The sequence below is a fragment of the Pieris napi genome, chromosome Z (genome assembly GCF_905475465.1).
Source record: "Pieris napi chromosome Z, ilPieNapi1.2, whole genome shotgun sequence".
Lineage (NCBI taxonomy): Eukaryota > Metazoa > Arthropoda > Insecta > Lepidoptera > Pieridae > Pieris > Pieris napi.
Window position 1 is genome coordinate 7,625,270 of NC_062259.1, and position 14,150 is coordinate 7,639,419.

A 14,150-nucleotide genomic window follows, 5' to 3' on the forward strand; every position below is an offset into this window, starting at 1 on the left:
AGCCATACCTATAAACTCGACTCATGTAAATTTATATAGTCTGTAATCTTTTTGCAAATATGTATTTAAAACTATATATTTGCCATTCGATATTAATATTGCTCGAATTGTTTAATAACTTCGCTCCTATTGCTCATGTTGAGAAAATGCGATCATTTTTTAATCATTATTGACGCAGTGTTAACTGAATGGGTACCTGATTCATGCAAAAATCAGCTATTCTAAGTAGGTACGACTGACAATATATACGTAATAAGTAAAAAATCGGAACATTAGACGATTTAATTTAAAGTTTTATTCTACTGTTTTATTCTTATTTTTACATCACATAGGTAGGTTAATTTAAAAAACATTTTAATGTGATTTTAAAGTTACGTATCTTTTGAATACAACGTGTAATTTATACCTTCACAAGGTAAAACTCGTTTCGCGATGATGTCATTGTTGCGTTTGATATCGCGCTTAAATCTAAAAAATGAATAATCTTACATTTTGTTTAAGAATTTACATTTTTTTTGCTTATTAAACATTAGCAGTTGTTAGTCTTACGTAGTTATGTAATTGATGTTTTTTGTTCTAGTTTGATACATTATAAGAAAGCTTTCTTTTACAACAATAAAGCATTTTTCTGCATATTTTTCTCAGTGACTTTTATAGCCATATACGGCTATATATATCATATATATATGTATAGTGATATACTAAACCCATGGTTACGATTTCGGTATTTATTTTTAACTCAACACGAATCGTATTCCCTTTACTGAATGCACATGTATTGTATAATATAAAACTGATAATGCCAGCGTTAATTAAACTAGTTCAGTTAGCTAATAAAAAAAAAATGTTTAAATCATCTGAAAACATAAGTTTAGAAGATTTTTTACTCTGGGACATTTTATCAGTTTATGCTTTTACTGTTAATAAATTTCAATACATTTACTTTGTTGATAAGATACAGTAAGTTGGTATTTTTGATTGTACGACAATCGTATAAAAATTTGAGGATAAGGTCACTTCATAGGAAGCCAATTTACGCAATTATTTACTACCTATTTTACGCAATTCGTTCGCATGGAAACTGGAAAGCTTTTAAGAAAGTCATCTAAACTTACAGAGTTTCTTTTACTTTAAAAATATTATAGAAATAAACCTATCTCTTAAATCACTTGGTAAAAATCAAGTTGAAAATCCGTATCGTACTTTAAAAGGTCTAAGCATATAGACGGAGGAAAGCGGCTTTGTTATATAATATATAAAGACGGTATAATTTACTAAAGTGTCCTATACAGTACAGATTCGATCGAAGCTTATCTACATTGATTGTTATGTTTCAACTGATAACCTTACATTTGTGGATAAGATTTTATACATACAATGAGCCGCGAGCTTATCACTAAGTTGACTATTTGAATAAACAAGCAATTATTTTTACCAGAGGTATTCCTGGAAAGATAATGCTTGTGGGATTTGTGTATTTCTTTTTGCTAATCTAATTAGGGTATATTTATTTTAAAATTTTGTGTGTGTTGTGTGGAGACATTATTAGTAAAAGTGTAAACATATTGTGCAAGTGATAACACTGCCTCCGTAGCTTAATCGTTAATTATGGGTATAATGAGGGGTCCTGGGTATGAACTAATCTTAGTATGGACAATACCACGTAAAAGTCTACGGGGATTCAAAATGACGATCGAAGAGACTACAGGTGTAATTAATAAACATGAAAACAAATGTCAAAAATATAGACTCATCTAAGTCATATCTTTTGATAGCCATAAGCTATAATATTATTGCCGCTAATACTACTGTCTCCACAGAGCAGTTTAGTCCGTGTTTTGTTGGGCTGAGAACAAAAAAAAGTTTTGACAGTAGGGTAGTCACCTACTTGTTATACAAATTACCGGTGAAACATAGATATTATATGTCATGCAACATCCCGAGGCAAGATTTTCTATACTGTTACCTGAGGATGATATCTGATAGTTGACATATAACAAAGGGATACGCGCCAAAATTTTGAATACTGACATGTCATTAGAGCACCTCTCAAATGTTTGGACCACTGAAAGCTATCGGCTTAAAGTGAATAACGTACCTATATGTGCATATACTGTATGAAGCTTGTTTATGTAGGAAGGATTACTGAGACGAAATCCAGGAGCTTTGTAATTACAGCTATTGCTTTGAAATTTCTGTTCTATAGATTTCATCGCATACCACCAGTCGTATATAGAAGTTTACTTCTATCGTTAATTCATTGTATTTGTAACATCATTCTTAATTGTTTTATACTTAGTATATTGGAAAACATATTGTTTGTAGAATTCAGATAATTATTATATATTATGTTAATTTATTTAAAATCAATTCTATCTATAAATTACTTTAGTATGTATTAATATATACTTTAGACTGGTCCAGATAGTCTATTTTGTGTTTGTAATATATCTTGATTTTCGAACTATTTTTGAATTGCATTTTATTCAAAATGGCACCGTGTGTAAAAGCACACGCATATTGTCCTTAACTTCTGTTAAGTTAAGAACAATATGAAAACAGAATGTTATGAAAATTTAACTGTGATTTTTTCCTGTTATTAGTGTAATTGCAATGTAAAATAGATTGGTAAATATGCTGTTCAAGGATTTAGTATTAGTATTTTCTTGGTTATGACAGAAGGTATAATTTCATTATCGGTTGACTTCGCTTCTATAGCCTTGAGATGAAAATTGAAGTGCACTTTAACGATATCGGTGGTTGGAGTAAACGTACCGGATGCCACATATTATTTTCGACGAGACGCCGTCGCCCGACGAAGAATTACAGCATTCACACATCTATTAACTTGGCCGAATGTGCTGTTGTTTTTTGTCTGTTCCATTTGTGAATATTTATTGTCAACATAATCAGGAGTTCATAATTCTTTAAAAAGTAAAATAATTTAATTTTATAGATGGCTTTTCATTAAAGTAATCCGCTTAGTTTTAGATTAAGCGTTGTGCTCGTACTTGAAATGTTACAACATTTTGGGTAGGTAAGCCTCACACGAGGATACAATTTATTAGATAAAATCTATACGATTTTATGATGTGCTTTTAGAGTGTAGAGTTCTCTTCGGATAACTTAAGGAAATGTTATTCAAACTTCGATCGATCAACCCTCATCTCGGCTTAACCTTAGCTTTGTATAAACTTTTATAATTTACTGCTAATATTATGTTAAAGTACAATGTTAACCAATATTTTAACGAGCTTGTCTATAAAGGAAAATTAAAAAAAATAATCACATCTAACATTTATTTTATTTATTCGCTTCAATAACACCAAATTACACATCAATATTAGATTAGAGTACAATTTCAGAAATAATTTGTGACGAGTGTAAGATACAAGGAATAATTAATTTTACCATTGCATCTTTGGGCAATTACAATATTGGTTATATTTAAATGCATTATTTTACAAACAGTTAAACACGTCAAAACTTCTACACATTAGATTAACCTCATAGGTTATCCTTGGAACAGATTAAATTATCTAACAGCCAATATAACTATTCAAATTACTGAATACATTTCATTAATCTATAAATAACAATCTCATCTAATGTACATAAATACGACATTTTATTCTTACACTACGAGGATATAATTTGAATATTAAAAATACATTGAGATTTCCTTATTGGATAGAATTTAAAGCAGTTGGTTTTGGGAATAGGGTCTTTTTAGTAAAAAATAAGCTTTAGTTATAGAATTAGATGTAAGTTATAACACGTCGAATAGATTTGAACAAAGAAGGAAATAAGTTTTGAGTAATAAAATTAAGAGTAATTAAAATTATCTCTCACTAACCTTTGGGACGATAGATCAGTAGTTTGACTGTGGAGATATTTATTTAACGATACAGTATTACAGTTATCATCTAAAATATCTGTACTTATTTAATACATTATTCTATTTCTTTAAATGCTTTCAAACTCTAAATACTAAAAAAGCATTGTCTTTTAATATAAGTTTCAACTAACAGCGGGTAACTCTTATTTGGTATAATTATAGTGTTGTTATTTTAACATTGAATTTTTTTACCTACATGTATTGTGCGACGAGCGGCTGTCATCAAAATTTACAGAGTTTAAGAATAATTTATACACCATTAATATATCTTAAAGCTAAGCAAGCATTTATGGCAAATATTATGTATAATGTTAAATTGTGTGGCACGATATATTTTTACTTCAACATACAACTAAAACTACTACAGAAGAAACAATTATTTACAAATACAGCATATCATGCATGATTTAATGTCTCATTTCCAAATTATATAAATAAAAACAAACAAAAGTAATATCACAGCAAAGAAACGCATAAGCCGCCATCCCTTATCTTTACATCGTAATGCAAGGGTCAAGGGATAAGTAAAACTCTACATCATCGGTGTCAGGAATTAGAGTCAGACGATTGCGCTTGCGCTTGGATTTTTTCTTTTCCTTAGAATCGACATCCTGCCTTGACTCTATCACCATTTTCTCCATTACTCATCCGGTCTGAAAAGATGTGCCTTCGCCAGGGTCAGCATGTACAGCAGGTTTTTCTGGCAGTGGCCTGTTTATCATTTTGCTCGAATTATTAGAATTAGTCGATTTGTTTGAAAGTATTGTTGAAGTGTTTTTGGGGAATGAATCGTTTAAAGATTTCAGTGGTGTGTTAGGCACGCTTGAAATCATCTTTTCTCTAACAGCTCGTAAATATGGTCCACGTGGCACTGCTTGTTCTGCGATAACATCAGGCATAGAACCTAATAAGCTCTTTTTTTCTCTATCGTTATTTACAATCTCAGCATACAAATGAACAGCAAAATCTTTAGGCTCGAAATATTCGTGGGATAGAGGTGGATGTCTACTGTATGGAGATAATGGTGTAAGTTTATCAATAGATGGGGTCCTAGTACCAACACTGATCATTTGCTTTTTGTTTTTTCCTACCCGCGGAGTGGTATTCTGAAAAGGTAACTCGTAAATGTTTTCTTGGTCAGTTGTCGGCACAGAATTGTTTGAGTTACAACTTTCTTCGACTTTTATTAGTTCGTACAAATGTTCAATCATTTCACGAGCTTCGACGTAGTTCTCGGGATCGTCTAGTTTTTCTTTTAAGTTTTCCAAAAGTTCTTTGGTTAATTCTTCAGGCAGAGTCTGTGTTGTTTTGTCTTCTGCAGGTACGAGTTCATGTTCTTGGGGTGCACTCGGTATAGTTGTTTCTTGTATTATATTTTCTTGAACTCGTGGTTCATTTAATCGATGGCGTTCTGAATATTCATTAACTGATAATTGAGATATGGACGCTGCGTTATCAAGCCCGATATTTCCACACACGCATAATCTATCGCAAAAACCACACGAAGAGTTAGAGTTTCTAAAATAGTCTTTAATACTTGCGCAGTATCCTCTTTGTTTCATCCATTTAAACAAGGTGAATAACAGAGCCATCGTTATACATCCTAATATTGTAACTATAACGATACCAATCACCTTTGCATTACGTCTCGATAGTCCGCTTTCATTGTCCTCCATAAAAATGTGTGGAAATCTTGGGTTCTTGACTTCTTTTGTTGCTTCTTCGCCTTGAGAATTGTACGATTCACATTCAATACTGGCTTTATCATTGCATACGTTCTGGAAGAATTTACTCAACGCCATATTTTGATCATAAACATTAAAACATCTTGCGAAGAATTCATCAACAGTACAATAACTTTCATTTAAAAAAGGTTCGGCGGACTCAACTCCTAGCCCGCTTGCAAACCAGAAAGACATATTGCAATAGCAGGGTTGTCCATAGTAGTTATTTTTATAATCTATATATTTTTCATATTGCGTAAATGCTTTTCCCAGAAAATCCAAACTTCCGGGATTCATTATTTCAATTTCATTGCCTTTAAAAATAACTTCATGAATGTTTCCACTCGATCCAATAATTGCGTTAGGCGCCAATTCATCAAAAGAATTCCCAATCATATAAACTTTGTTCCAAGATGATAGCTCAAATCCTCTTTCTTTGAATATATGAAATATACAATGTGAGATATCAATCAATACTACTGTTGAATTAATAGCGCCTGTCTCGACAATATCAATTCTGCAACAAAAGTGATTATTGTATAAATTGTATAATTCAGGTGTAATATAGGGTATATTTAAGTCAATACTATACAAAATTGAATTAGACTCACTTAGTGTGCGATATATTCAGCTTAGCCACAGCCGACTGTAGTGCTCCGGTTGCTAAATGGTGAATGGTGCAACCATAGAAATGTAGATTGTTGATTAGAGACTTCTGTGAAAACGACTCTCCTTCAATAATTTGAAAAGTAGTATTCATAGCCATAACAATATTATACGTATTTGCTGAAAATGCTTCCGGGTGAATTACTCGTACTCGAACCCCCACCATAGATATCAATGCAGCTGACGAACCGAATGTTTGTCCGGCTAACTCAGTTATCGACAAGTTTTTCATTTTGATCTGAAAAGGTTTAAGACTTTTTTATTATGTCTAAAGTATGTTAGTTATTATATCTAAAGTAAGTTAATTATTATTAATGTTAATTTTTTTATACATACACAAAGCAAATTTCGCAATGCAAAAATACTGTCGCATTCATATTCTAGATATAGATAAACTTGGAATCGAAACTAACCGTCATCCCAGGGCCATGTTCACCGACATTGGCCGCAGTTGGGTCCAACATGAATGATCCGCTTCTCAGTTGAAGTTTTCCAACGTTATCAATGTTTATGGATAAAAGCCAAGAAAAAGCTTCGCTCTCGATCGAAACATATACGCAGCGATGGATTGACACAGAGAGAGGTCCTGAAATAATTTTCAAATTGGTTACCTTTCAATGTCATGTAAATCAAATGTTAAACGAATTACGTTTTCTATCAAAACATGGGTCTGGCTTGGCATGTTTGATATAACACGTGCTTTATTATTGTACCAGTGCAGTAGCACATGCGTGAATACGCCTCTATTGTCTACGATACATTCACGCTTTTGTATAACGTTCGATTTGCTTCGTGAGTCATTATCCTGTAAACCGCGTATACCGAGTCGGGGAAACGATATTTTTAGATAGCTATCCGCGTACGTCTGCTCGCTACCGGTAAGCGAGAATGCGTTGGCCAATATTGTGTGACATTACAAAAATACTGCTTGCGAATTTAATTATTGATTACTCAATCTTTAGATTATTATTTAAAATAATATAACGGTCTGCGTGTTCGAATGAGAACACAATTCTTGATAACTGAGATTGTCCAGTTACTCAGACCCCTCATGTCTTGCGTGTACGTACAATAAACCAAGCGGCTAATAAGTTGAAACGGGTCTTTCATAAATGGAGACTACTTTATGCTGAATGAGAACAGCAATAAGCGTTTACAAACAGGTTTCAATAAGACTCATGATGCATAATATGACAATTTTATCACATTACCTATATGTGATTTACCGTAGTGTTTAAAATAACTTTTCTGAATACAGAAAATTTGAATGGATTTTCTTTATGGTTGTTTTAATAAATCCGTATTGATCAAAATATTCGGGCACACTGTAGCGTAAAAGGGATTATAGAGATTTCAATCTACTTCGCAGGTAAAATGCACTAATGAAATATTCGTAACTACCAAATTTTTTACAAAAATATTGTACAGTATATATTACGTTTCTTTGAATTTCAAAATCACGCTATTCTTTGTATTGATATGATATAAACGAGGAAAAGTAAATTAATTGAATGTATCCAATGTTTAAAACTATGAACATTATATTATGTATTACATGGGAAATGCCTATACAAATCGATGCATAGGTATAAAATTACTGTAATTAAGCATTTGCAGATAAACATACGAAACTTAAGAACATTTCTAAATTGTTTGCAAATATATCAATACAATTGTAGTAAAATCATAAACATTCATCGTTTATTGGCAAGTTTGAAAGCAGTTTGCTATTTTTAATGAGCATTGCATTTTATATTATGGATTTTCATAACAGATAATAATTTTCATATAAAACAATATTTGTTGTTGGAGAAAAACTATATATCTTTAGATTTATTCTCCTAAAATCCATCTCTAAGGTCCAAATTTATCCATTATTAGAATTAGTTTAGCGTAATAATTAATTAAAGAACGTTATTATATTTGTATTTTTGTATTCGGGTTACTATTACTAACTCCAAGCTGTGAAGATCATTACCGCTAGAAACATTCCGTTGCTATTTAATAATACTGCTGAATATAGGATACGTCACTGGTCACGTCGATATAACAGTCCACATGTTAATCAAATGAACCTCTCGATATTGTTATATTAATTTTATTCTCATTAAAGTTTTAATCTTGTTTGCGCTTTATATTACTTCTGTTCATGTGCACAAAGTTATAGAATAAAATTTTCAGTCTCAGTTCAAGAGAAATGTTCAGGCACTATTAAACTTTAAACACAATATTGCACTTAAAATTTGTACAACCGAATGTGACATTAGTATCTAGACTTAGTAATGCGTCAAAGATGATGTGTTATTGTGTCCAACAAATTTAGTTTAAAATTTTACATCCTAAAGGTCGACAATTGACTAACTCACAAAATACGAACGAGTAGGCGTACGTCAGTGGTCATTACGTACATGACTGACCCCGTATAACAGTCGGGTAATCAACTTAGTTTGCCATTTTAAATTGTGAGCTATTACCTTTACATATTATTGTACTAGCATTTATATTTTTACGTAAAACAACACTTGGTACGCCAAGATAAATAAATAATGAACCGTATTTATGTCACGTCAAGTATCTAAAGACGATATAATCAAAGCAATTTAGCAACGAAAATATTAATACCTTGCAGCGAAATAAAAATACTACAGATTTTAGTAAAACACAACGACCCGATAATCGGGCTCATCCGGCAAAGCGGCATGCGCTTCTTCGATGCAAGGACCGGTTCTCTCAATAACTACTACTTTTCCTACTGTACGCTGAACTTTTACTTCAACAAAATTAAGAAAGTAACAACTCGGTACGCTATAGTGGAGAGAGCTTGCACAGCAAAGTTTCGCAAAAGTTTCTTAGAAAGCAAATTATGTATGGTTGACATTATCAAAAGATCGCAGCTCGCGTAAATACAACTAATTGGATCGCATTAGCAAATATTCTAAATCGCGCAGCATTAATTTTAGGTAAGAATATAATAGATTACCTTTTATATTGATAAAGCTTCTCTCTTCTATGCGTAGGACTTCACATGTGCTTATGTCGAGGTATAGGTTGACGATGTTCATCTGCATGGCGGAAGACTTTGATATGAGTATTGACTTTGTATCTGATATATGAACAAGTCTCGCATCGCTGAGTCGGGATAGAGCGTTCGAGTTAATCGTCACAACTTGGCCTCCGGTTATAATCAGGTCAGTCGTGGTGTCGGGAAGTTCGCCCTCATATATGTCCAACTCCTGAAATAAAATTGTTGGATTAACATTTTGTTAATTCATTTTAGCAATTTACACTGTAAGAGACTGACCAACTTTAATACTCCATTTTCGTACAATCAAAGAACATTCCACAGTCATGCTTTGTATGGCACTACTCTTCAATAGCGAACATAATTTGTACGCGTATTTTTCACATTTAACACGCTACGGTCGTTACCTTTGCTGGCTAATGCACTTCATTTACAAACGTGCATCCGATGGCATAGTCAAAAAGGGAACGGATACGGGCTGCTAATTGAATTGAAATGGGGAAAGTGAATTACTGGACATTTTACTATAAAACATGGAACATAATACATGCATTGGTTAATCTTTCTCTGTGGCGATTAAATTAAAACAAACGCAGAACGCAGGGAACGCAGTAACTTTTCAGACGTGAATAAAGTGAGAGTGGACGGGCCCATTCACTATGAACAATTGTTGCTGCCAACCAATAGGCTCACATCCGCAAGTTTCTACCGAATTTAAGCAGCTGATATCCGTTCATTAAATTTGAATTAAGTAATTGTGTAAAGAAACAATAAATGCGACAATGTTATCTATGGAGAATGCAGATAGTTAAATATATTAGTTTCTTGTGTTTAGTCGTTATCGAGGAGTTCACATTCACTTAGCTCAGATAACGACCGTGACTCATAAAATACAATATGGATGTTACAAGCATTGTGTTCTTAGTTCTTCAGAAAGAACTTATCACTGTAATTTTTCTTCTGCTTATTATAAAGTACGTTTTAGAATCGATAATATATATTTTTTTCACTTTAAAATGATATCCTCGTACATATGCGTAAAGGTTTTCTGACTCAGAAGCGAGTTTGTAACAATTCAACTTTTGTTTGCCTTTTTAGGATACATGAATTTACTGCAATAAAGCTTCTGTATATCGTGTAACATTTGCTCGTTGGAAAGTTAATATTACGTAATTAATTAAGGATAGTCGCATGAAATTTGAGTGCTGTATATAAAAATATAAAATGTTATTTAGACCCTCATTTAGTATCCCGTTCATTTCTTTTCGTTTTCAATGCTCTTATTCCATAATTAAATACTATGTGGGTGCTATATGGCATACTCATATTCTTAAAAACCTTGATCCATATTTTAATCAGAGCATATGACAAGGTAGCTTGTATAGCTCATAATTTATTAACAAAATGTGATAAGTTCCTACGAACAATAGATGGGCGTAACTGCCGGGTTCAATAGCAACAATTTGTAATAGGCACTGATACAGCGGTTTATTTTTTGCTTTGCAACGATACATATCCATTAAAAATCATTTCAAGATTTTAATAAAAAAATTGGCCTTTTCATTCATTGTCATATTCACATAAATTGTAAACCTTTACAATTATGATTGAGAATGTTTATCAGTGAATACAATATTGAGCTTTATGCCGTTGCTGTATCGATCATTTTGCAGTAAAGCAAGTGTGTTATTGTGCTAGTTCGATGTTATGAATGACTACTTGCTATACGTGCTACATAATCTCAGTGAAATGATTGTTAACACTAACCGGACTCTATACTGCGTACCTAAAATATCAAATAAAATTGCTAATAGTTTGAAAAACATTGATTGTTGCTATTGTTCATAACATTATATCTACCTATTACTAACAATGTTTTTAAATTTAACCCTAAATAAAAATTTAAGGCACATATAAAGAAATAATCTGCGAAAACAATTTTATCACTATAGATTTAGATATCTCATATCTCTGCGAATATTATCGGCGGCCTATTTTTCATAATTCATATACGGAATGAATAAACTCCTAATCTTCCCCAAATAAATTAGAATAGAAACTTGTGTTAATCTTGTGTGCGGCATGACCGGCTAACCCGGCGCGGGCGCAGGAAGCGATATCTCTTGATGATTTTTTTGTGGTTTGTTCGTTGCTCCCGCTACACTTAAGTTTTTAAATACGTATCTCAGCATCATTGGAAACAAACATTTACGTTAAATCTATAACCACTAAAATGTTAGTCTGTGTATGTGTACACAGTAAAGATAATTGAAAACAATTCTTGATGGGATATATATCATTGACAAAATAGATGCTTGATAAGATTTTTCATACAATTTATTATTTAGGCATAGTTTTCTAAAACGGTTAACCTTTTGATATAATTTGTTCACAATACGTTAACAGCGTGTAACTTATGAATACGTACTTGAACTTTTTTAATGTTCATCGTAGCGTGGGTTGTCGGCTGACATGCAACAGGTGTACAGCGAGCTTCTTATTAACGCGTGACTTACACTGTTCTACAACTGAGATTTTAAACAATTTATCTGGAACATAGGCTATTCTAAGCAAGTTTTATACTTGTTCCCGATTTTTTAACATTATATATTGTATTGGTTGCATAATTTTATTGATACGATCAAGAGGCTACAAGTTTATGATATATACAAATAACACGTGTACGTAAGTTAAATAATTAACGTAACTAATAAACCGTAAATTTAGTTATGCTATCAATTCAAAAAGAATGTTATGCGAGCTATCCATTGATGAGAGAATGTTGCTCACACATGTTGGTAGTCTGAACGTGACGCAAAACAATGCACTCACTAGGGGCTACACATAACTACAGTACATAGTTTCCGGTTTTACTCTATTGCCTTGTTAAACTATGCAGCGATTTAGCAATTTTGACTACGGTAGATAATTAACGAAATTTCATTTGTCGAATTCCGGATTGGACGAATTACATTTGTATCAAGTACATTTCAAAAACGACATTTTCTTTTGTTTAACGTATATCATTATAAAACACAATTTTCGGTTGGCTACCTTGAGGAAGCTTTAGAATAATTTAATTATTAAAGCGTTATCTTTGCCGTTTCGCTAATATGGTTTGAGGCTATTTAAGTGTAATTGTGCCGTAGGCGTCTCATCGCGTAATTTTTCTAGGTTTAAAATGTATCGGTTTAAAAGTTTTCGGTCGTAAACATTATTTGCTTTAAACAGACCAACCTATAAAAACGTAATCTTGGCAAGTCTGGTGTTATACAATAATAGATATAAAATAGAACAAATCACATATGATCACTGGTTGAACTAAATTGATAATATTTTAGATCGTAACGTTCTTATGTCTACAAAATAAAATTCAATAATTAAAATAAAATTTTAACTTTTAATCTGATTGTTGTTAATAATTCGAAAACACTATTCTATAAAAATTCCGGCCTGACTTAACTTTTATTAATTAGTGAACGCGATATTCCACATTAGATAAGTACGTAAACGAAATATAAATGATGCACCGAAGATGTTATTTATTCAAAACGTGTAGTCACAATGAACCATTTCCGTAGTAGATATTATAAGACAACTTCCGAGTAAACGCATCATTACAATTAAGTATATTGGAATTTATTTTACTGTAATTTCCAAAAGGTAGGTAGGAAGACATTTATATTTTCACACGGACGATTCGAAGTATTCACCTTAGTAACAACACATGTCCCAATATTTGTTTAAGCATATGCATTGTATGTATGTGGATGCTCATTTAATTATTATAGTTATTGAAGGATTATGTCACTTTATTAAATTACGAGAAGATTTAAAGTACATTACACTAAAATAACTCGTGGTTCGTCTTCCTGAGATTGCGACTATGGCAAGATTGGAATAACAACTTGTTTATGCGATGTCTTGAGATGACACACAATGACGCTTTGAGTCCAGGCTTCTACCTGCCATTGTAACAGTAGACTTTTTTTTGTTATAATTGATAATGAATTAATGCTTCTTATTTGTATAATCCGAATTTTAACAAAGAGTATTCTTAACTATGGCGTTCATTCTATGAATCTAAAACGTGGATGTGGATATACATATCCAGTTCACTTATCAGATGCAATTGGTCCTTTGTTCCTAATTACACAATCAATATAGCGATAATATTGTTGTCGTTAATTAAAAACTTTAAGTATGTAAATTAAGATGATGTATATAAGGTAGGTACTGGTTTCTTTCTTATAATGGCTGCCCGTTCAAAACTTAAAACAATTAACCCTCATCAATTATGAGACCAATTCTCGCAAAGGAAAATATAACTCGACCATTGGCGACCGTATGTTTATTAATACACATTCACTTTGTATACCTGATCATTTGAAAGAGTGCAGTTGACGACCAGCCAGTTGGGGTGTCTTGCGGGGGTGCATTCACAATAATCGCGTTCACATATGTCCTGGTGGTCCACCACTTGAGAGGCATTGATAGAAAAGAGCATCAAAAGCACTAACATCACTGAGGGTCGCGACATGTTGCCGCGCACGTGCGCGACGAACCGCGCGCTGCGAACGTCATACACCGACTGCCGCGGGCCGCTAGCCTGCCACCGTCTCTAGAGATCGCGCTGAGCTCTATCCACCAATAGTGTTGCCATTTTATTCATTCCGAGAATATCGATATCGATGATTATATCTAATTAGTATTTGTTAGCTCCTTGTTAGTAACGATCGTGCTTCATTTATTTAATATGTCTACTTTAATTAGTGTAATTCGTTCTCCTTGAAAACCATTATTTTTTTTATCACTATTTATGGCGACTAATGTTCGTTTC

General features: G+C 32.6%; 2 protein-coding genes across 7 annotated transcripts in view; one reads left to right on the forward strand and one right to left on the reverse strand.

Moving 5' to 3' along the window:
- LOC125062457 (E3 ubiquitin-protein ligase MYCBP2) overlaps positions 1 to 14,150 on the forward strand; it is a 93,547-nt gene that overhangs the window by 45,530 nt on the left and 33,867 nt on the right. The gene's annotated exons all lie outside the window — the stretch shown is intronic.
- LOC125062458 lies at positions 3,286 to 13,914 on the reverse strand. The gene is made up of 5 exons (XM_047668409.1): positions 13,689 to 13,914; positions 9,269 to 9,521; positions 6,702 to 6,874; positions 6,234 to 6,526; positions 3,286 to 6,139 (listed from the first exon to the last, which is right to left on the reverse strand). Exons 1-5 carry the CDS (start codon positions 13,848 to 13,850, stop codon positions 4,543 to 4,545), a joined length of 2,478 nt encoding a protein of 825 aa, XP_047524365.1. The 5' UTR covers positions 13,851 to 13,914; the 3' UTR covers positions 3,286 to 4,542.

Excerpts from the sequence above, each read along its gene's own strand:
- LOC125062458 (XM_047668409.1), bottom strand. The coding sequence starts at position 13,850 with ATGTCGCGACCCTCAGTGATGTTAGTGCTTTTGATGCTCTTTTCTATC. Across the intron at positions 9,522-13,688 it reads GCACTCTTTCAAATGATCAG|GAGTTGGACATATATGAGGG; the intron begins GTATACAAAGTG and ends ATTTTATTTCAG. Across the intron at positions 6,875-9,268 it reads AAGCTTTATCAATATAAAAG|GACCTCTCTCTGTGTCAATC; the intron begins GTAATCTATTAT and ends AAATTATTTCAG.